This window comes from Marmota marmota, unplaced genomic scaffold (genome assembly GCF_001458135.2).
Source record: "Marmota marmota marmota unplaced genomic scaffold, marMar, whole genome shotgun sequence".
NCBI classification, from domain to species: Eukaryota; Metazoa; Chordata; class Mammalia; order Rodentia; family Sciuridae; genus Marmota; species Marmota marmota.
Window position 1 is genome coordinate 2,388,527 of NW_025999897.1, and position 14,354 is coordinate 2,402,880.

Sequence of the window (14,354 nt, forward strand, 5' to 3'; positions counted from 1 at the left end):
CTGCTGTTCTTCGTGTGTGTGTGTGTGTGTGTGCTGCCCCACCCCCACCCCCGCTTTTGGTACCAGGATCAAACCCAGGGATGTTTAGCCATCTGAGCCACATCCCCAGCCTTTTTTTATACTTTATTTAGAGACTGGGTTTTGGTAAGTTGCTTAGGTCCTCAATAAATTGCTGAGGCTGGCTTTGAACTTGCAATCCTCCTGCCTCAGCCTTCAGAGTTGCCAGGATTACAAGCATGCACCACCCATCCAGCTACCCTAGTACTTATTTGTGTGTCCAAATTTTTCTCTCAGTCAGACTGGTTTAGGGCCCACCCTAATGGCCTAATTTTAACTTAAAATATCTCCAAACACAATCACATTCAGAGGTAACATCACTTTGGTGTGTATGTTTGGGGGGATATGTCTAAGTCCATAACTGTCCTCTTGGTCTGCAAAGTCCTTCAGATGGCTGGCTCTGTGCTGCACTCAGGTCCCTCATGGACTCCTCATCTTTTCTGAGAGCCCTTCCTGACTACGTGGCTTCAAGCTGATTTCTCCCTATCCTGTTTATTGCCGTATTAGTATTTAATCACATCTGTAATTCTTTTCCTTAACTTGTTTATGATCTGCTTCCCTGACTCCCTGAGTAATGGGTCTGTCTTACTGCTGTATCTGCGATATCTCTCCTAGCGCCCAGCAGAGAGTTGATGCTCAAAATTTGCTAAAGAACAAATGGTTTATTGATAATTCAGACGAAATATGAGTATCATTTGGAAAAGGTTATTAACACAGTTAACCCAAGGTATGGCCATTACAGTAGCAATATCTAATATCTGTATAGTTCCTAACAGCTTGTACATAAACCAGTCTCTAGGAATCTGCCACACTCTGAGGCAAGCATTATTTATTATATATTGATAAAAAAATTAAGACTGAATGGTTAAGGGTTTTGCTTAAGGTCATATAGCTGGAACTTCAATATATACTGATTTTTTTATATAGATGAACTAGAAACTAAATATTAATTCTGAATATTTCTTTCAAGCAACCTCCAGGGAGAGCTCTGTGAAAGATAGAGCTTAGTTTCCAGGAAATGGAAAAGAACTAGACGTTCTTTCCGTCTAATCAGAGGAGTTTCTTAGCTGCGGAATAATGTCCTTGATGAAATGTGGCTAACCAGAATATATATATATTGCCCAAGGGCCATGGGGGTGGGATGATGGTAACGAATAGTTTTTTTCCTAAACAGTTTTCAGGTGTATGAAGAAGTGAAGACATTTGTAGAACCTGATTTCCTAATTGTTTATTCCTTAAATCTGTTAATTCTCAGTCTTGTTGTCCCTTGGATTCACCTGGGGGAGCTTTAAAAAAAATCCCATTGCCTAAACTATATCCCAGACAAATGAACAGCACTATGGGGGTGGGATGGTGGTGTCCACGACTTGTCCCAGGTGATTTTAATATGCAGCCATGATGGACAGCCACTGGTCTAGCTCCTCACAGTGGGCAGGTGGGGTTGGCATGTCCTGTGTCCTGCCAAGGGAACATATTCAGACTGTGGAATGGACAGAGGGTGGACTCTAAAACTGCGCACACTTCTGTTTGGAGAATTTAGCTTTCTGGAAGGGAGTGTTACATTCTTCATGTGCGTTGGCTTGTTTTCTACCAGTCTGCACCTGGGACCTAGTGAATCAAAATCCCAGCAGGTAGGACCCAGACACTAGCCATTAAAACTTCTCAGGTGAGTCCAGCCTGCAGCCAAGGCTGAAACCCACTGCTTTAAATGGTGCCTATTTTGTTTGGAAGCGGAAGCAAAGGTCAGACTGCCCCCATTAACCTCATGGAACCCCAGTAACCTGGCAGCAGGTGTCCCAGGAGCAGCCTCTCCTCCAGCTGAACCAGGCCGTGCTAAGCACTGACTCTCAGATGAAGATTTATGGCTTGGATAAACAACAGAACCGTAGCTTGGCATAGCGCCATCCTCCCCAGCACTAATTAAGGCCTAAATAATTCTCATCAGTATGTGCATAAAATAAGTGGGCCTCAATTTAAGACAACATCCCCATTGTGTCCTGGCTAATGTAATCACAGTTTGCAGCTTTTCACAATCATAAATTTACTAATAGTATTTTTAACAAGGATGAGAAGGTATTTCCATCTAGTCATCCTGCCATTTTTTTTTTTACTAGAGTTTAGGTCATGTTAAAAAAATTACTTATATGATAATTGATAATGGGATAACAACATGGACTCTATTCAACCACTAATCAATATGATTATCACTAGCATCTTTCAATTATTGCTTCTTATCATCATCCATTTCATTACATTTTTGGCAGGTAAGGGAGGAAACAGGGTGCAGATAGTAGCATGAAGGATGGGAGCTGAAAGATAAGAACAGACACCCAGAAAATGCCAAGAGATGAACTGAATTTATTAAATAACTTGGCAATGCAGTGAGACAAGACCAACACCCACTACTGGACTGCTTTCTGAACTGAACCCACTCAAACCTCCATGATCAATCCTGGGCAGAAAACCTTTACAAGCACATACAAGCACATGCCATTGGCTTAGGGCTCAGTTTTGAAATCATGGGCTGCACAGAGATGTCTTTTCTTTTTTTAAAAATATTTATTCTTAAGTTTTAGGTGGACACAATATCTTTATTTTACATTTATGTGGTGCTGAGGATCGAACCCAGTGCCTCACGCATGGTAGGCAAGCCCTCTAAACACTGAGCCACAACCCCAGCCGCCCCCAGCTGTCTTTTCATAATTAAAATATTATTAGATAAATATTTATATTTCTTGTGTTCTGATTTTGAAGCATCAGCAAGTGTGAATGAAAACCTATGGAGCCCCCCTTTCTGCCTCCCTGGGACCAACCTTGAACCAGCTGGATGACCAACTGCTGCTGCTGACTATGACTTGGCAAAGAAGGCTAATCCAGCAGGGGTGGGGCTGTCTGGTCTGATGGCCTGGGCAGCAAGACCTGGGGATGGAGGATGCAGAGCCAGGCAGAGGCTGGGGCGGGGACTCAGACACACGGGGTTCCTCTTCAGTGTAACAAGGTGGCAGGACATGGACTTGGAAAAGGTGAGTGCCACAACAGAGAGATAAGGAGCAGGCCCACAGGCAGGCTCAGGGTCAGCATGTTGGGGAGGAGACAGCAGCACAGGTAACAACAGCTGGCACTTCTTCCAGAGTCAGTCCTCACTCTGCCCGAGGGTTAGTGCTTCTCTTGCAGGCTGGCCTAAGGCTCAAAAAGGCCCAGTTCTTGGCATCAGCAAGGGATGTCCATTGGAGTCAGCATCCCCTGATTCTAAGGTGGACAATTTGATATTTTAAAAATATTTAAGGGGCTGGGATTGTGGCTCAGCTATAGAGAGCTCGCCTTGCATGTGTGAGGCCCTGGGTTCGATGGGTTCGATCCCCAGCACCACATAAAAATAAACAAATAAAATAAAGATATTGTGTCCAACTACAACTAAATAATACATATTTTAAAAAAATATATTTAAAAGTCCCAGGGTGACTTATTATGCCTTTCTTCCCAGCAACTTGGGAGGATGAGGAAAGAGGATTCCAAGTTCAAGGCCAGCCTCAGCAACTAAGTGAGGCCGTAAGCAATTAGCAAGAATCTGTCTCAAAAGGAAAAAATAAAAAGGGCTGGGGATATAGCTCAGTAGTTAAGCACCCTGGGTTCAATCTTTAGTACCCCCCAAAAAAGATATTTAAAAGTTTTAATTGATACATAATTGTACATATTAATGGGGTGCAGTATGATATTTCAATATGTATACAGTGTGCTATGATCAGATCAGGTAAACTGCCATATCCCAGGGCGGGAACTTTTATCTTTTATCATTTATCATTTCCTTGTATTGGAAAGGGTAACCTGCTATTTTAAAGTCCTATAAAGGGAAAGTAAAGAAGCCAAATTCTAAAGGAGTAGGAAAAAGAACTTAGCACTTGCCAAAAGGGGATACACGAAAATAAATGATAATTTCATGATTTTTTTGGACTATTTGAAATGAAGAGAGGATAAAGCAGAAAATTACAGGGTCCTATCAACCTACAATGGTCACCATGTCCTCCTCTCTGTACCTCTACACCTGGAGAGATGATCTGAGAGGCATAGAGAAAGGAGAGAAAGCAGAGGAATTTTTTAAATAGACTAAAAAGATAATTTAAAGCAAAATTTCCCCTCCTATTTTCTGACTGTGCCAGGAAAAGCAACTCAGGTGCCTGATCTGATCTCATCAAACTTTTTCTGATAGTGCACAACTACGTCAGAATGGTCAGGCCTACTTTAATATCCAATGAGCAGAGCTCAGAGGGCAGTGCAGTCATTAAAAAGCATATGGGGGTGCTGGGATTGTGGCTCAGCAGCAGAGTGCTCGCCTAGCACGGGCGGGACCCGGGTTCGATCCTCAGCACCACATAAAAATAAAGGCATTGTGTTGTGTCCATCTACACCTAAAAAATAAATATTAAAAAAAAGACTTAAAGAAAAAAAGAAATTGAAGAAGACCTAAAAAAAAAAAAAAAAAAAAAAAAAAAAGCAGATGGGGAGGGGGGCATCATGCCTTGCTAAAAACAGTATATTACATAATTCAATTTTGGAGGAACTGGTTAAAGAATAATAACCAGGGGGCTGGATTGTGGCTCAGTGATAGAGTGCTCACCTAGCATGCACAAGGCACTGGGTTCGATCTGCAGCACCACATAAATGTAAAATAAAGATATTATGTCCACCTAAAACTTAAGAATAAATATTAAGAAAAGAATAATAACCAGTAACGTGAACCAAAATGTTACCAGCAGTCATCTCTGAATTGTGTGATTACTACTGATTTTTCCTTCCTTTACATTTTTCTTACATTTTTCAACTTTTAATAACTGTGTATTAATTTCCCAATCAGAAAAAAAAGCCATTATTTTACAAGGGTTTAAGTTTAAGCTTTAAACACTTAATGATGCTGTTGTGATTTTGAGGAGGTTGGCCAGCAACCTGCCTTTAATTTCAGGCTGCTGATGGGATGGTCCAAAAGTTCCTGTTTGGGTCAGCACCCTAAGGGAATACCAAATACGGGGTTCACATATTTAGTGGGAGGGGAGCACTCCAGGCAGCAGTGTTCTTTCCTCTGGAAGGTTCCCGAAACTCTGGATAAGGCATATGGCTGCAACAGCTGGCAGGGAGATGGATCAAGTGGTGCAGTTTTGAGATCTGCTGAATGCTGTTCTGAGTTTTTCTGAACCAGGAGTTGGTATCCTTTTTTTTTTTTTTCTTCTGGAAAGCACCAAGTAGGAAATATTTTAGGCTTTGCAGCCATGTGATCTCTCTTGCAACTACTCAACTCTGCTGCTGAGAAGCAGCTGGGACAATATTACAACAGATGAGTGTGGCTGTGTTTCAATAAAACTTTATTTACAGAGAATGCAGTTTGCCAATCCCTGAAGAACTCCAGTTTCCCCAGCATAGTTCAAGAAGCTAAGTGATCAGGTACAAGTTCCTGTTAATAGGTGAGTCATTAGATAAGATCTCCCCCTCAAGTGAAGGGTTGATTACAGAGGATTTCACAGAAAAGGAAGTTCATTATTGTACTTATGGTTTTGGCCATTTAATATGTTGGTCTTTGTCCTCCACATAAACTATGAGTATCGAAGTTTGGAAAGTGAGTCTGCATTTTAAATACCATCCATGTAATTCATACAGGGACATGTAAATAGAATGAGCTTGATCCACCTTTGCTGAGTAAGAAATGAATGAATGATTGTCTTCTACCGAGCTGGTGTGAAATGTAGTTCTTGAGTGTCACCTCTTGGGAACTTCTCAAGCTGTATCCAAGTAGATTGCACCTTAAATGAGACATCCTGTGTCCCCAGAGTTGGGGAGAATGTCCTGAACAAAGTAGCCCAGAAGAACAGTCAGGTTGCCAGGTCACATAAAAAGTGTCCCAGGGCTCAGGCCTCTGCTGTTCACTCCCTCCAACCTGTAAGTTAACATAGTGTCTACCTCACAAATACGTCAGTACCTCCTAGAGGAATATAATTCTGCCCAGATATTTCTAGAAGATCAATACAAACAACCAAAGGTTGGGCCTGTCCAATGTCCCTTCTATCGGGTTTCCTAGTTTCTCAGTGACTGATTTGAAGCTGAGGGAGTGTGAGACCTGAGCTTTTGTCCTATGGCTCTTTGGTACCTCCATACCCCCTGCCTCCTATTTTGCCTCACCTCAGTCAAGGCACCAAAGAGGTCAACTTGTCAAGAACTCTTTCTCGCCAGGCTCAGTGCACACCTATAATGTTCACATATGTGTGCATTCACATATGTGAACATATATGTGCATACCTATAATCCCAGTGGCTCGGGAGGCTAAGGCAGGAGGACTGCAAGTTCAAAGCCAGCCTCAGCAAAAGCGAGGCACTAAGCAACTCCGTGAGACCCTGTCTCTAAATAAAACATAAAATAGGGCAGAGTGCCCCTGAGTTCAATTCCTGGTACCCCCAAAACAAAACAAAACAAAACTCAACTCTTAATCTTGTCCATTTTGACATAGCATCAATCTTTATCTTCCACAAATGCAAAACATGTCAATGAGGTAGAAGTGAGCAGGTGAATCCCTGCAGCCTCTTGATCCAAACTCTTTCCCTGACAGGTCCTTGTGGAACCCACATCCTATCTTAGGTGAGCCTCCTGGCTATATCAAAATGTTCACTCTCAAGACGGGAATTTAGAATCATCTCACCCCAAAGAATCTGGGATAAAAGCCAGGTTAGAAGATGGATTTTAAGCAATGCTAATGAACAACGTACTTGGCTAAAATCTAGTTTGGAGTCTGAATGCCTCACGAGGTAAACATTTTGCAGGGGTTCATCCTAGTTTTCATATGGGATATGTGTGTGAATGCACATATATGTGAACATAAGCATAGTCCAGCCAATAGAAACAGCATGCACATGTGTACTGGATGGTATTCATTTTTCTAAGTAAATATTAATGGTCATTGAGAAGATGTGTTCTAAATCTAACAGTAAGGAACCAGATCCTGGAGTTCTGAGTTCCCTGTTGTCCTTTCCAGGTCGCAGAGATTTATGCAGAGGCCCATGGAAGGTACACACAGATGAGAAAAAGAAAAGCTAGGCCACAAAATAGTTCCAGGGAGAAATCCCAGGGAAATAACCCTCAGAGGTCTAAGGCCAGAACATTTCTGGGGTCCCGGTTCCAGATGCTGGTGCTGGCCCTGGCCATATGAAGGACTCTCAGAGCCCAAGAGGCAAGCATAGCACAGAACGAGAGGGCTACTCACGCTGTCGTTGCTTCCTTTGTTGTCCTCATACTTGGTTTCTATATGAATGGAGAATTTCGGCAGAAAGGAACACTATGGAGAAAAAACAAATATGCATTAGCACAAGCTCTCTCTACTCTGCACACGCTCAGTACAGCCTCTGCTCTCCTCACCATTTGGTTGGGAGCACGGCTTTAGAGCAGAAGTGTTGATCTACTATGGCAATATCCCTATGCACTTACGAAAAGCCACCTTTAGGAGCATGAACACAATTTCTTCCAGAAGTCAGGCCAGAGAGAGAACCCAACAGGAATATGTTCTGTGGGTCCTGCCACCAGCTTTGGAAAAGCAAATCCCTAAAACAGAGGTCAACTCTGGTCTGGAGAGCTAACCCTGGGGAGCAATTGCCACTATTGGATAAATGGGGGGTCTGCTTTAACTTCTATATAAATACTTATATAAAGTTAGGAAGGTATAACTTTAAAAGTTAGTCAGACTGGCTTTTAATATGACTTTGGATAAGTCATTCAACTTCTCTGAACCCCAGCAGTATCAAACAGGAATAATAATTATTAACTAAGAGTGGCATTGTGAAGGTTAAATAAAATGATGTGCATAAATATAGTGGCAGAGTGTGTGCTTAGCATGTGTAAGGCCCTGGGTTTAATTTGCAAAACAAAATAACAAAAATAACACACACACACACACACACATAAAAATATGTAAATATAATATAAATAATGCTGAGCACTGAGTTAGCATTCAACAAAACTCAGTGATCCATGAGGCTGCAGCCGAGCTTGACCAGAAATGTCAGCCCTTCTTGCTGGCTGCATGAGGGACACTACAAACCCGGACTGCAGCTCGGCCCTAGTGTTCCAGATTGTCTCATTCTGTGTATCCAGTAGATCTTAAGAGGTAAGGCAGCTTGAGAAGAGGATTTTGACAAATGTTGGTGTAACTACCCTCCTGCTAGCACTGAGCTGGCCATTACTTTTTGGATATAGGTTTGAAGGCTAATGGGTAAAATGACCCAGGGACTCCACTGGGAGCTGCAGGTGTTGGGGAAATGAGACTTCACTTGATCTGATCACAGTCCCAAGAGGCTGGGTCCTTTATGTACTTATCTACTACTCAGGGAATGTGCTTTCAACATCAGCACAGTCTGAATACTTTCAGAGTCTCATGTATTCTTTGCAACAATCCTAAGGGGTGGGTACTGTTATTATTAACATCACCCCTGCTTTCAAGATGAGGAATGGAGGCACAGAGAGGTTAAATAAATGGCCCATAACCACAGTTATGCATCTAGAGTCAGGTGTGAAAGCAAAGTGGGCTGGCCCCAGTGTCCATGCTCTTGACTACTACCCCAGTGCTTCTCACAGGGGCGTATCTGGTCTAGCAACAGCAGCATCACCCTCAAACTAGTTAAAAATGGAAATTCTCAGGCTGCACACTAGACCAATTGAATCAGAAACCCTAGAGTGGGGTCCAGCAATTTATGTTTCACTTGTTCAAGTTGGAAAATCAGCTCACTCTCCCATGCATGGGAAGGAAACAGAGTGTACCGTCTAAAATCCAAAAGTCCACAAACACCTACCCTCATCTCTTGGGCTTCATCCCCACAATGACCATGCTTCCGTTTTAGAGCCCCGGGGGCATCCGTATGAGAAGGCAGAGGTCTTGGACATGCTAGGGATAATTTTCCTGGCATCACATGCCTGTGTGCATTCTGCATCCATCTGTCTGAATCTGAGCAAAATAAGCAATCTGAACCGTGACTAAGGAAACACGGAAACAATCAATCCCAATGATTGCCTTTATGGAGAATGAGGCCCTGTGATTATTCATTAACACCTTCTCTGCTGATTTCTCTCCAACCTCTCACTTAGTAAGTGAGGCCCTCATATCCTGTTCCAAAGGGTTCCAGGACGGTCTGCTTATTGAGACCCTGGAGAATTCAAAGCCCCCAGCAGAGCTTTGAGAGACTCATGAACAGGAGGGTCTTGGCCTAGAGGCCCTCTTAAAAATAACCAACCTTCAAGTGAATCAGTTCTGTACTTTTAAACCCATTATTCATCTGAAGGCCAATCCAATGAGTGGCGGGACAACAGGGCCATGCAGGGTGTGAGTAGACCTAGGGGGTGCCATGTAGAAAATCATAAGGATTTTGCATCAGTTGAACCTCCAAAACCACTAAACTAGGTCAAACAAATGAATTTTAGCATTTGGGGTATTAAACTCAAATATGAAATGCAAAACTCTTATGCAAATTAGCAGGTGCTGTTATTTTTGAGTCAAAGACTCAGGTTATTTTCATGTCAGAATGGCAACCTTGCCCTGAGGTTGGGAGCGCACCTGCCTGTGGCAGCGGAAGGATGGGAACCGGATGGGCCAACTCCAGGCTGGTCAGTGCTTTCTCTGCTAATCCCTTTGGAATACCTGACAGCTAGTTCTTGAAGTCCTGGAGTATGCAAGTGTCTAAAAAGTTAAAATCAGAAGTCTGTAGCTCTAGGCATTTTCAGACCTGTCATTAAACTCTTTCCAGTAAGATGTCCATCTTAAGATACACTTCTGCCTGCCCCATGCAGGCTAGTGGTTGTAAAAATTCCAGCACACAAATCCTAGCAATCTATAAGTGTTAGGCCCCAGCACTCGGCTTTGCCCTTCCTGTCTCACAACTGATCATTTTGATCCAGGCTTTGATGAGAACATAGATGCTGTGACAGAAACACCTACAACTTCCCTTTCATCCACTGCAAAACTTCTGCTTATTAGGTTATACTTCTTGTTCTTGGTGAAACAGAGAAAGATGTCTTTTTCCCAATGCAAAATAATATAAAGAAAAGCCCTGACACATTTGAACCAGTTGACTTAGGCTCAAATCCAAGACACAGTGCGCTTTGGGCAAATTCTTTTATCAGCCCCAGCCTAAGTTTCTCCATTTATAGAATGAGGATAATACTCTTCTCTGTGGAGAATATCAATGAGGTCAGGCAGGTAAGGCCCAGCATAGCGCTTGGCATGTCACAGGTGCACAGTAATAATAAACATTCCCAAGATTCTTCTCTGGAACCTTGTCTCAGTGATAATTTACATCTTATCCCTGCCTCCTTCCCACAGCCTAAAAAAATATTCCTAAAAAAAAAAAAAGATCACAAAGTTCTTCGTTTCTTCCTTTATCTATAACCAACCCCAATTCTGTCTTTATAATCAAATATATTTAAAGAGTAGTCAGTCCTGGTCAGCTCTACTCTTTTGGTCTCTCACCTCTTCTCAACCAGTACAATTTGGTATGGAGATGACTAATTTGCAAAACATTTCCAAATCAGCACATTTTTTTCATCTGCACCCTAGAGACCCCTACAGAGGGTGAAATGACCCAGCAACTCCTCTGTCCTTACAGCAGTTCCTGCTCAATCCTTCTTCCACCTTCAGTGGAAGTGATCCCTCCTTCCTCTTCTTGCTCCAAAACTTTGTCGCTGGTCATCTCATCTGTTTCTGATTTGCCCATGACCATTCTTTGCAGGTACCTCTCAAATCAACCTCTAATTCCAACCTCTCTTCTTACATTTCAGCTGCCCAAAGGCCACGCCCAGATGGTCTCACAGGTACACCTGACCTGAAATGTCTGCACTGAACTTGAATGTTCTCCTTCCCTCTAGTAATTTTCTAGGGTGGGGGTGAGGGGACAAATTACCACAAATTCAGTGGTTAAAATAAAAGACATCTGTTCTCTCACAGTTCTGAGGGTTACAAGTGGAAACCAAGGTATTAGCAATGTGGATTCCCTCTGAAGATTCTAGGGTCCAGAAGCCCCAAGCAGTCTTTGGTTTGTGGCTACATAGCTCTAGCCATTGTCTGCAGCTTCATATCTCCCACCAGATGATGAGCTCCAATCCTGTCATTCTCCAACAGGAGGATCCTCCTTATACCCCCATCACCACAGGGAATAGCTTATGTGATGGTTACCACAGTTTTCAGACCTCCGAGCATCTCTTTGAAGTTTGCTCACATTAATACTTTTGCTGCAACCAAATATACCTCTACCCTAGACATTCTCAAATATGCAGGGGGAGAAGTGAGACTCTCACTTTCCAATCCTTAACTTCCTCAAAATATGTGCAATCCCATAAAGATTCTGACATTTCCCTTGAGTGAGGGGGATTCCATGCCACTGAGGGACCTGTCATGAGGGGTGGGAGTGGAAAAGAAGTCAGGAACTCTGATATAACCACACTTGAACCTGCTCCAAGAAGAGTGATACCAGGATTGTCAGCCATTAACCTAAAACTAGAAGATGGCAAAGGAATTTGGAAGACTCTGTGCTTTCTATAGTGTAGTCACCTGAAAACGTAGGGTGCTTCAAGTTCCATGAGGCCCACAAAATGCAGGAGAGAGTTCTAAGACAGCCCCAGACCCCACCCCATGGTGCACGTAAGCTATATGATCCTCCCCTTCTGTATATGATGGGACACTGCTCCCTGGATTGGTCCCTTGAGCCATCACAGGGAGCACAGGCTTTGACGGCTACCAAGGAGATGAGATGCTCACTCCTGATACTCTGTCACAGTATCCATGACTTCAGTTTTTAAAAGCAGAAATTCTTTTGTTGGCTTTGAAGCTGTGAGAAGGCCAGGTGGCTAGGAACTGAGGAAGGCCTCTGGGAGCCGAGAGAACAGCCAGCTGGAAAAGTAGACCTCTGTCCTACAACCACAAGGAATTTCATCCTGCCAGCAACCGATGGGCTTGCTTGGAAGAGGACCCTGAGCCTGGGGTGAAACTGGAGCCTTGGCTGATAGCTCAGTATCCACCTAACCAAGGATTCAGTTAAACTGGGCCTCAACTCCTGACCAAGGAGACTGCAAAATAATAAATTCGTGTTGTTTTAAGTTGCTAAGTTTGTGAAAATTTTACACAGCAATAGAAAACCAACACACTCAACCTGCCTACTGTTTCCCTTCTGAATCACACCCCTGGCCTTCATCCGATGAAGCATCATTCGCTGTGAGCTCTGAAGAGTCCAGGGCACTGGGGAATTCATACTCTTTCTGACTTAGTCATTTCACCTATGATATTATCTGCCCTGTCATTGGCCATTGCTTATCGCCCAGGGAGATATTTATGAGTAACTGATGCCAGTAAGCTCATCATTAGCTGCTGTCCACATAGCAGGCTGCAGGCCCACAGAGAGGAAGTATGGTGGGTCAGGCAAAAAACCACAGGTTTTGCAGTGAAACACACTTTATTTCAAACCCCAGCTTTGTTTCTCACAAATTGGGCAAATTCCTTAATCCTCCTGAGCTTTGGTTTCCTTATCAATAAAATGGAGACAATGCCAGTCTCATAGCAGGAAGTAAGGATTAATGAGACAATGAATGTTCAAGGTCAGCCAGTGTCTGGCAGAAGAGGGACTGGAGAAAGGCTGGCCTACTCCATGGCACCTCTCTCCATGAAACCCATAAGTGATGCAAGAGCAAATGGAGCTGGGTGGTGGGCTTGCTGGAGTGGTGGCCATAGATAGGTCACCTGACTGGTATTCCCATAGCGCGGTGGCCGAGCCATGGAGCAAATCTGGGCTCTTCCTGCCTCACTCTAACTCTCTGGCCTGCTCTGCTGCCAAGGGCATGTGGCACATTATCCAGGATCTGTTCTCAGTGGCTCCTTCTTCCGGGCAGGGGCCCTTTCCCTTCCCCTCTTCTCTTAGATTCCTTTGACCTCCTGCCAACTACATGCTGGGAAACAAGAACTCTACCAGGGCTCCACTCACTTTTTTCCCTCCTGGATTGAAAAGCTTTATGCCCCCTGTTCACTCAGCTAAATTACAAAGACTGAGACTCAAGAAATTAAGAAACAGCATAAAAAAAGCAGACGTCAGAAGCTCCAGGGCCACCATCAGTGACTGCTTACAGAAACAGGATAAGGGCCTCCTGTCCCAGAGCCTGGGGGACATCGAGGAAGCATATTTGCCCCTCCCTTCATGTCCCAGGCTCACTCCATATCTGGAATCCTCTTTCTCATGAAGCATCTTTCTCGCTCTCTCTTCTGGACCAGAGGTGCAGCTTAGAAGGGAGAATAAAGGAAATACAGGAAATGTTCCCTAGCCGGGCGCTGTGGTACACACCTGTAATCCCAGCAGCACGGGAGGCTGAGGCAGGAGGATCACAAGTTCAAAGCCAGCCTCAGCAATTTAGTGAGGGCCTAAGGAATTGTCTCAAAAGAAAAAAAGAAGAAAATGTTCTCTTAATTATGACCAGTGTTTGTTTTGCTTCCAACCCCTTTAAAAACAGTAGCTAGAGGCATGAAGAAATCAGAGCATCTGGGCAGGAGCTCTCCTGTCATTTCATCTTTGATTTTCTATCTTGGATCCTCCCAGACCAGAAGAATCTATTAGTGTCACTATCATCTGCTCCCCACCCTGACTGGCTTCTTGTATATCTGGTATCTGCATCTTTCATTGGCCTTCTAAACCCAGTGAAATCCATTGGGATGAAGCTCGTATTGAAAAAGGATCCTCAGGTACCTGTAGAATCTCCAGCACCTAAAACTCAATGTGCAGAAAGGGAATGGTTCATTCTTTGCTGAATATTTAAATGCATCTAACTTGGAGTTTTTAGAACTGAGGTGGGATCTGTGGTCAGGGAGAGGAATGCCAGGAAAGATGCAAGGCATCTGGGCCTCCCCAAGAATAATTTACACACAAAGCTCTCCCAGGTTCAGTGCCGGGAAAGGAAAGCAGCATATTCAAATCGCAGGGCAGAGCTGCATCCCCAATTCACTACAGATAGGCTTGCGGAAAAATGAAAGAACTATTTTTGGTCCTGTGATTGATTAGGGTTGCTATGGAAATAAGAAACAGTTATGAGAACAAAATTAACTATAAGCAAACCAAAGTCTTAAAGAGAAAGGGTCAGATGCATGGGGGGGGGGGTTGGTTTTCAATCAGTTTCTGGGTGGTGCTGGAAATCCTAGCTGTTTCTACACCTGCTCGGGGACAGGGATTGGTGGCTGCTGAGAAAGAGGCCTTGGGGGATGAGTCTGAGGCTCTCCAGGGCCCAGGCCTGCAGAAGCATAGTGT

General features: G+C 43.7%; 1 protein-coding gene across 1 annotated transcript in view; it reads right to left on the reverse strand.

Annotated features, from left to right (window-relative positions):
- Pitpnc1 (phosphatidylinositol transfer protein cytoplasmic 1) overlaps positions 1-14,354 on the reverse strand; it is a 189,141-nt gene that overhangs the window by 86,692 nt on the left and 88,095 nt on the right. Inside the window, exon 5 of the mRNA XM_048798202.1 lies at positions 7,298-7,369. Coding sequence (XP_048654159.1) covers positions 7,298-7,369 — 72 coding nt within the window. The remainder of the gene's footprint in view (positions 1-7,297; positions 7,370-14,354) is intronic.